At 41.7% G+C, this 8,504-nt stretch overlaps 1 protein-coding gene across 1 annotated transcript; it reads left to right on the top strand.

The window, feature by feature from the left end:
• Nucleotides 1-1,537: 1,537 nt before the first annotated feature.
• cdkn2aipnl (CDKN2A interacting protein N-terminal like) lies at nucleotides 1,538-8,122 on the top strand. Its single transcript, XM_059990639.1, has 3 exons — nucleotides 1,538-1,793; nucleotides 3,918-4,017; nucleotides 7,680-8,122. The coding sequence occupies exons 1-3, from the start codon at nucleotides 1,585-1,587 to the stop codon at nucleotides 7,686-7,688; spliced, it is 318 nt and encodes a 105-aa protein (XP_059846622.1). The 5' UTR covers nucleotides 1,538-1,584; the 3' UTR covers nucleotides 7,689-8,122.
• The last annotated feature ends 382 nt before the right edge of the window (nucleotides 8,123-8,504 follow it).

Raw genomic sequence — 8,504 nt, 5'->3', positions numbered from 1 at the left:
GATTTCCAGTCTTTAACTGGAAGAAAATGAGAGACAGATTTTGATGCACCGCTGCACGATGTGGAAGCAAGACTGGCAACTTCTTCATCATGGTCACTCTGTTCAGCAGTGGCATCCTGCCAGTCATACTGGTGTAGTTGGCACAGATGTCTCTGGAAGGTGAAGATCTTGTGATTCTCTTGCATAACCTCTCTGGAGCTCTAATGGATGCTGTTACGAGTTTCTTGAGTTACATCAGGTAAGCATTTGAGCCCCTCAAAACATCTGCATACTCTTCCATGAGTGAAGTGTGGTCATCTTTGGTCTGTGAAGCCACTACAAACACTCATTTCACCAGGATGAGCTTTTCACATCCACTCAGACCTAATATTGGCTGTACACTCTTATCTACAATCAGTAGCTTGCCTTTACATGCTGCCACTTGTGCTTGAAGGTCAGTATACAGCCCTCTTTTACTGGAATGTTCTCTCCAGTATAGCCTCTCACTTTTAACTCAGCTGGGTAAATCTTGCTCTTTACTGGGAGAGTCTTGTGATCACCAGTGGATAACAGATTCACCCAGGCTCTGGTATCAAGCTTGAATGGAGTTACTGTCTCATTTATACTCACTGGAACAATCCATTCTGTTTTTACCAGCACCAGTAGTCTGCTGAGAATCCACAAAGACTTCCTCTATTTCCTCATGTGCACCTTTCCCTTGGTAGCCTCACTTTGTAGAACTTTGCAAACTGATTCTTCTTCCCGCGATTAATGCAGGACTTTCCATAAGCAGGACATGCCTTTGGAATGTGACTGCCTCCGCATTTGCTGTATTTGCTGTTTGAGCTCTTTGATTTGCTATTGCTTTATGAAACGCCCTGGGCCCTGCACCTCTCTTTTCACGGCATGCAGGGCAGGAAAATGGTGCTTGTGTAAGATCAGGCACAATTGCTCTGAAAACTCGAGAAGCCAGATAGTCTAATCTGGCTACTATTTTGTTTGTAGTCTGGGAGCTGACTACTAGCCAGGATACAAGGCATAATGTCCCTTCTCTTCTTCAAAGTTGTAAATGGTAATATAGAATTCTTCTTATCCATATGAGTAGTACAATTACTTTTAAATTATATGACAAGACAAAAGGTAGTTGGGTCTACTGAAGACAATTTGGAACGAATGAAAACTGCTGTTTTTGCTTTGCATATTATTCTCTTATAAAGGACAACAAATCCCATATATTACCCATATATATTACATTATAAATAACATATGGTCCATATATTAATGGTTTTCTTTTCAGGTTTTTAAAGAAGATGACAAATATTTTAACCATGGTTCTTGTTTGACTTTTTTTGACTAATTTCTCAGTTCGACTTGAACTACTGATGCCATCTGATTCTGAAAATCTCAGGGATTGTGGTTTTCCTGCTCGTCTGCGATCGCTCCTGTAATACTTCGGGGCGCCGTCAGCTCGCCAGGGGCGCTGTTCTAGACAAAGGCGGACAGGCTTTCGCTGAGTTGAGCTGGCGCCTGCGTCATGGCGCTTCGTGGGCGCCGGCGCGGTGAGTGCTGGGAGCTAGCGCCTGTGCTGTTGGCGGCGGTTGGAAGATGGCGGATGGCTTGGATGATTTCCTGCGGCGGAACCGGGAGATAGCGGACACGGTAGAGGGGCTGCGGGGTTTGTGGGAGAACGACAAACATTGGAGGGCGCGCAAGGACTTCTTGGTCAGAAACTTGTCCGACTATGGGCAGGATCGCATGGACTACTTAATCGCACTCTCAATGGTCTGGTCTAACCACGTCTTCATGGGCTGCCGGTGAGCGACCCGTTTTCGCCCCCTTTGCGTCCAACTCATCACTCAGGCCCTTCCGACACCTCTCAACGTCCTTAACAGTTACAGAGTAAATAACAGGGACCTTAGGAATGTTGGTATACATATGGTCCTTGGGCTGCAAGTCCAAAGCATCCTGAAGTGTCAACACGCGTGGATTTGGTAGTGGAAAAAGTCATAAAGTATTCTTGCTTTAATCGGCCGAGACATTTGAGTATACGAGTTGGGACGTCATGTTGTTACGTTGTTCAGATTTCATGTGGAATACTGTTCACAATTCTGCTGGGTACAGTATAGACAGGATGTGATAGTAATTGACAGAGTGTGAAGAAATTCGCAGGATGTTGTTTGGACAGTACAAAAGTTTAAGGTGCAAAGGGACTTGGGAGTCCTTGTGCAGGATTCCCTGAAGGGTAGTTTGCAGGTTGAGCCTGTGGTGAGGAAGCCAAATGTGGTGTTAGTGTTCAATTTTGAGAGGACTAGAATATAGAAACAAGGAAGTAATGTTGAGGCTTTTAAAGGCACTGGTGAGGCCTCACTTGGAGTATTGTGAGCACTTTTGGGCCCTCTTATTTAAGAAAGGATGCACTGAAATTGGAAAGAGTTCAAAGGTTCATGAAAATGATTCCAGGATTTTCATATGAAGAGCGTTTGATGGCTCTGGGTCTGTACTCACTGGAATTAAGAAGAATGAGGCGTGACTTCATTGAAATCTTTCTAACATTGAAAGACCTTGATGGTGGATGTGGAGAGATTGTTTGCTCTGGTGGGAATCTTAAGAGGACACATCCTTAGAATAGAGGGGAATCTTTTTAGAACATAAATGAGGAATTTCTTTAGTCAGAGAATGGTAAATCTGTGGAATTAGGTGGTTGTGTCATTGGGTGTATTTAAGGCAGAGGTTGATAGATTCTTGATTAGTCAGGGCTTGAAGGGATGTGGGGTGAAGGCAGGAGATTGGGGCAGAGAATGAAATGGATCAGCCATGATAAAATGGCGGAGTAGACTCGATGGGCCAAAATGACCTAATTTGTTCCTGTATCTTATGGAATGGAAGGCTGTACTTCTAAAGACAGATTGGATGAACTTATTTTTACTGAATTGTAGGAGGCGGAGTAACGTTACAGAGATTTACAAAAGTATGAGGAGAATATTAGGATGGTCAACCAGAATCTTTTTTCTAATGATGGAGCCTAGAACTAGAAAGCATAGATTGAAGGTAAGAGGGTAGATAATTTAAGAAATCTGAAGAGTAAATTTTTGACGCAGGATGGTGAATACCTGGAATGAGTAGCCAGAGGAGGTGTTTGGATAACATTTAGATTGGAAGTGATCAGAGGGTGTGGATAAATGGGATTGCAGTAGGTGGATATCCATAGTAAGCATGGGTGTTTCTGTGATTCTATGAAGAGCCTTCTGCTTCTCCCCCCCCCCCCCACACCACTGTCCACAGCCAATTCTCTGCTTTCTACTCCATACTGCCCATGTTCTTTCCTTATTAATAAGCCCTTCAGTATGCTAATGATTGTCCATACTTAGAATTAATGACTATTTTTGAACTCTGTATGTCAATCATTTTCCTCTCCTTTCCTCCTGACATTAAGAGCAAGAATTCTTGATAATTTGTATAGTCATCAGACAGAGCTGGGTGTGGAGCTGTTGTGCAGTTTTTGACAATTCTGCTTGTGTTAGCACAGTGTCAACATATTTTCACTGCTTTCACCACCCCCTCAGGGATGTTTAGATATATAAATAGCTGAAAAATAGCTATTAAAATGTAATGCCTCAGAAAGGAGGCATCTGTCATTAAGTACTCTCATCGCCAGGACATGCAGCCCTCTCATTGCTACCATTAGGGAAGAGGTGCAGGAGCCCAAAGAGAGACACTAAACATTTTAGGAACAGCTTCTTCCCCTCTGCCATCAAATTTTTGAACAAACAATGAACCAACCCATGCACACTATCTCACTACTCTTGCTCTCTTTTGCACTACTTTATAGTTTTGTGTATTGTACTGTATTGCTGCCACAAAACAACAGATTTCACAACATATATGAGTGATAGTAAACCTGATTCTGATAACAAATCTATTTAATTTCTGTTTTTCAGTTATAATGATGAACTAATGAGGAAGATATCAGACATGGCAATTGGAGTTGAAGTTGAAGATGCACCTCAGTTCACCACTAGAGATGAGATCATGAAAGCGGTACTTTTCACTATCTTTTTTTAAAGCTGGGCAAAAATGAGGCATTTGCTATCATAGAAGTGTTGAACAGGGCAGAGGTAAGAATTAGGAAAATGAGCCCAACTGAAAAGAGACCAGGAAGAAGAATGGAAAACTATTTAATTTTGGTTTACAAGATTGGGCAAATGAATTATTCAGGCAATGTTCCTCCTTTAAAATCTAATGTACTTTCTAATACTGTAGATAGAAAATAAGGAATGCATGGACAGGATTTAATTATTGGTGGTAAGCTGCAAAAGATCAGGAAACTCTATTTTTTAGGAGGTACTCAGAATGGGGATGTCTTAGTTTTCCGAGGTGGCCGTCATGGGAACCACAGAATCCTGATACACTGAGTTATCGATATATCCCAAATCCTTTTCCATTTTGATCTGTCATGGACCAAAGTCTCTGGAGTCGGTGGGAATGTTGCATACCTATCTTTTGTAGGTCTTCCACATATCTATTTATTCTATTGCTTTAAAATAGATCATGTAAGTATTGAAAAAATTGATCATAACTTTCTTAACTAAATAATCCATCCATCAAAAGGATCTACATGGATTTTAGTGAGGCATTTGACAAGGTACCACACGGTAGGCAAGGCATGGGATCCAGGGAAGTTTGGCCAGGTGGATTCAGAATTGGCTTGCCTGCAGAAAGCAGAGGGTGCTGGTGGAGGGAGTACATTCAGATTGGAGGGTTGTGACTAGTGGTGTCCCACAAGGATCTGTTCTGGGACCTCTACTTCTCGTGATTTTTATTAACAACCCTGATGTGGTGATAGAAGAGTGGATTGGCAAGTTAGCAGATGACACAGAGGTTGGTGGTGTGGTGGATAGTGTTGAGGATTGTCGAAGATTGCAGGGAGACATTGATAGGATGCAGAAGTGGGCTGAGAAGTGGCAGATGGAGTTCAACCCAGAGAAGTGTGAGGTGGTACACTTTGGAAGGACAAATTCCTACGCAGAGTACAAAGTAAATGGCAGGATACTTGGGAGTGTGGAGGAGCAGAGGGGTCTGGGGTACATGTCCACAGATCCCTGAAAGTTGCCTCACAGGTAGATAGGGTAGCTAGGAAAGTTTATGGAGTGTTAGCTCTCATAAGTCGAGGGATAGAGTTTAAGAGTCGCAGGGTAATGATGCAGCTCTATAAAACTTTGGTTAGGCCACACTTGGAGTGCTGTGTCCGGTTCTGGTCGCCTCACTATAGGAAGGATGTGGAAGCATTGGAAAGGGTAGAGAGGAGGTCTACCAGGATGCTGCCTGTTTTAGAGTGTATGCATTATGATCAGAGATTAAGGGAGCTGGGGCTTTACTCTCTGGAGAGAAGGATGAGAGGAGACATGACAGAGGTATACAAGATATTAAGAGGAACAGATAGAGTGGACAGACAGCGCCTCTTCCCCAGGGTACCACTGCTCGATACAAGAGGACATGGCTTTAAAGTAAGGGGTGGAATGTTCAAGGGGGATATGAGAGGCATGTTTTTCACTCAGAGTGGTTGGTGCGTGGAATGCACTGCCCGAGTCAGTGGTGGAGGCAGATACACTAGTGAAATTTACGAGACTACTAGACAGTTATATGGAGGAATTTAAGGTGGAGGGTTATATGGGAGGCAGGGTTTTAGGGTTGGCTCAACATTGTGGGCCAAAGGGCCTGTACTGTGCTGTATTGTTCTATGGTACACTGATCATTTTCTCTGTTTAACATGCAAGCCACTCTGTAGAATAGATAGTCAACCAAATTGCCTACTTGAGCTAGATCTACTTGCCCATGTTTTGCCCACATCTCTTTAAATCTATCTTATCCATATCTGTGCTGGAATTGTTCCCATCTCTCCCACTTCCTCTGACAGTTTGCTCCAGGTAACCACTATGCTCTGTGTGGCAAAACATGCTCCTCATGTCACCTTTAATATTTTTTTCTCTCCCTCACCTTAAATCTTTACCTTTCCAACCCTGTGGAAGAAGATGGTGATAATTCTCTGATTTTAGATACTTCAATAATGTAACATCTTAACATCCTGTTCTCCAGGGAAAAAAGTCCCTCCTTAAAAATTCAAGCTGTCTAGTTCTAGTAATGTCCTTGTGAATATCTTGTGCACCCTTTCCTTCCTCTAGCTAGGTGACCAGAACTACACAGAATACACACCAACATCCTGTAGAGTTGTACCATGATGTACTCACTGTCCTGACAGATGAAGTCAAGCATGTCAATTGCCACCTCTACCAGCCTGTGTAGCTATTGTCAGAGAACTATGAGCTTGTTCCCCTAAATGTCTCCTTATGACACTGTTCAGAAACCTGCCCTGTTTAACGTTCCATGCCCACTTCGCAGGAGGTGTTCCAGGTGTCCGAGAAACCGCAATCAGCATGTTAGGAGTAGATTCTTCTGCCTTCAGATTGCAGACTGGTCCACAAACCTATGATCACTACCTTGTCTTTCGTCTTGCACTCCATTTATTTTTGTAACTTATAGTAATTTTTATGTCTTGCTGCTGCAAAACCACACATTTCACATCATATGTCAGAGATAATAAAATCTGATTCTGATCTGCAAACCTCCTAACCATGCAGTATACTGCTGGTTTCAGGCCTTTAACCTGAAAAACAGCGTTCCACCAACACCATCCTCTGACCCCTACCACCAGATCAGTTTTATATCCAATTTTATCCATGCTGACTTTGACAAATCAGTCCTTGTTATTCCAAGTGCCGATTGATCCTGTCTCTCAGAAATCTCTGCAGTAACTTTCCCATCACTGATAGGGGCACTGGCCTGCAGATTCCCAGTTTGTCCTTGCAGCCTTAAACAAAGGCACATTAGCCAGTTTCCACACTTCTGGTGCCTCACCCATGGCTAACGATGAAACTTATCTCTGTCAACGATCATGCATTACTGGAATTTCTAGGGCTGTACCTTGCTAGTTATATAAATACTCTTGAAAATAATGGAGTCTTTTGGTGAGATTAAGATGTAAAATTCTACATGTTCTATGAATTAAAATTATTGGTAAATACAATTAACTTCTGGTGGTAAGGTACTGAGGGATTAGAATGGTCATTTGGTACTGATCATATGTTAATATTGATTATATCTTTGTACAGTAAATAGGGATCAAGTATTTTAATGTAGAGGGAGGCACTTTCCATTTTGAGAAATCAAGTGATAAATATTTATTGTCATATAGCATGGAAACTAGCTCTTCAGCCAAATGCTTTCTGAATGGAGAAAACTGCTGAGCCCCTTCTCAGTCTCTTAACCCTTACCTTAAACCAATGTCCTTTAATTTTAGGCATCTCTGCTAAGAGGGTGATCTGATATCCAAGCCTTTTCTCATTTTGTATACCTTGGTTAGTTTCTCCCCCACCATCCCCATAATTCCTTGGACTTCTGTACTCCAAGGTGAAAAAGTAGTCTTTCCAATCTCCTGATCGTCAAAATGTCAAAATGATCCATTCTGGTGAATCTCCAATGCAATAAAATCCTTTTTACAATGTAGTGATGAGCACTGCACTCAGTATATCAACCACAGACTGACTGGTGATTTGTGGTTAGGACATGGAATGATGGGATCGGATGTCTTTTTATATATGTTGATTTTGTATTGGTAAATCTAAAATCTTGTTCTTCTCTTTCAGAGACGTTAAAAGTGGATGCAATGTCAGATGTTTTGAAAGTGCATGTCTGAATTTTCCCAGGAGGAAGTCTGCAAGCTGGAGGGTGTGAGGATGAAGAGTGAGATTGAATTGGGGAAGAAAACAAAGGAATGTTAAGTAAATGTGCTGAGGCTATGTCTTCAATATGATCAAATTCATTACAGATATCCATACCCAAAGGGGAAGAAAATAACAGAAAAGAAAATGTTATGCTTCTCACAGATTGTTGTAAATGAGTATTGACCATGGAAATTTTCTAGTTAGGAGAGGCAAAGACAGTGGAAAATGTATGCAGTCAATACTCTTGCTTTATTTTAATATTGGTCATAAAAGGTTTCTTTCTCAAAATGTGTCAGTAAAATTGACCACTCTTCTCTTTTTCACCCTGTATTGAAATAAACAACTGATACTATGATGCGACCTCATCGCTGGATGATAAACGAGTGTTTTTTTTAACTCCCTGGAGCAGATTACTTTTCAGTGCTGGATAGGGAAAGGAGGAAGGAAGGAATTCTTTGTCTGCCTTTGTCATAGAGATTTATGTTTTCATTATAGAGAGTCCAAAGCTTTTGTGAGTTCAATACCCCATATTTGTATTTTGTCTCCTTGGCATAAGGAGCATACACATTCCAGTTCTTTTCAAAGCTTCACTGGATTTGTATTCCTTGTTTAGGCCCAAGTGCTTACTGGGATACATAATGTGGAATTTAGTGGGAATAGGCGAAATTGAATGGTTAAAACCTGTTTTAAAGTAAGGAGTAATTAGGTTCCTCCTATGACAGTCAACGTTTGCTGCTCCTGTATTGC

Source organism: Hypanus sabinus, chromosome 15, assembly GCF_030144855.1.
Source record: "Hypanus sabinus isolate sHypSab1 chromosome 15, sHypSab1.hap1, whole genome shotgun sequence".
Lineage (NCBI taxonomy): Eukaryota > Metazoa > Chordata > Chondrichthyes > Myliobatiformes > Dasyatidae > Hypanus > Hypanus sabinus.
The sequence above is the reverse complement of the archived record's forward strand: the minus strand, read 5'-3'. Positions and strand labels throughout refer to the sequence as shown.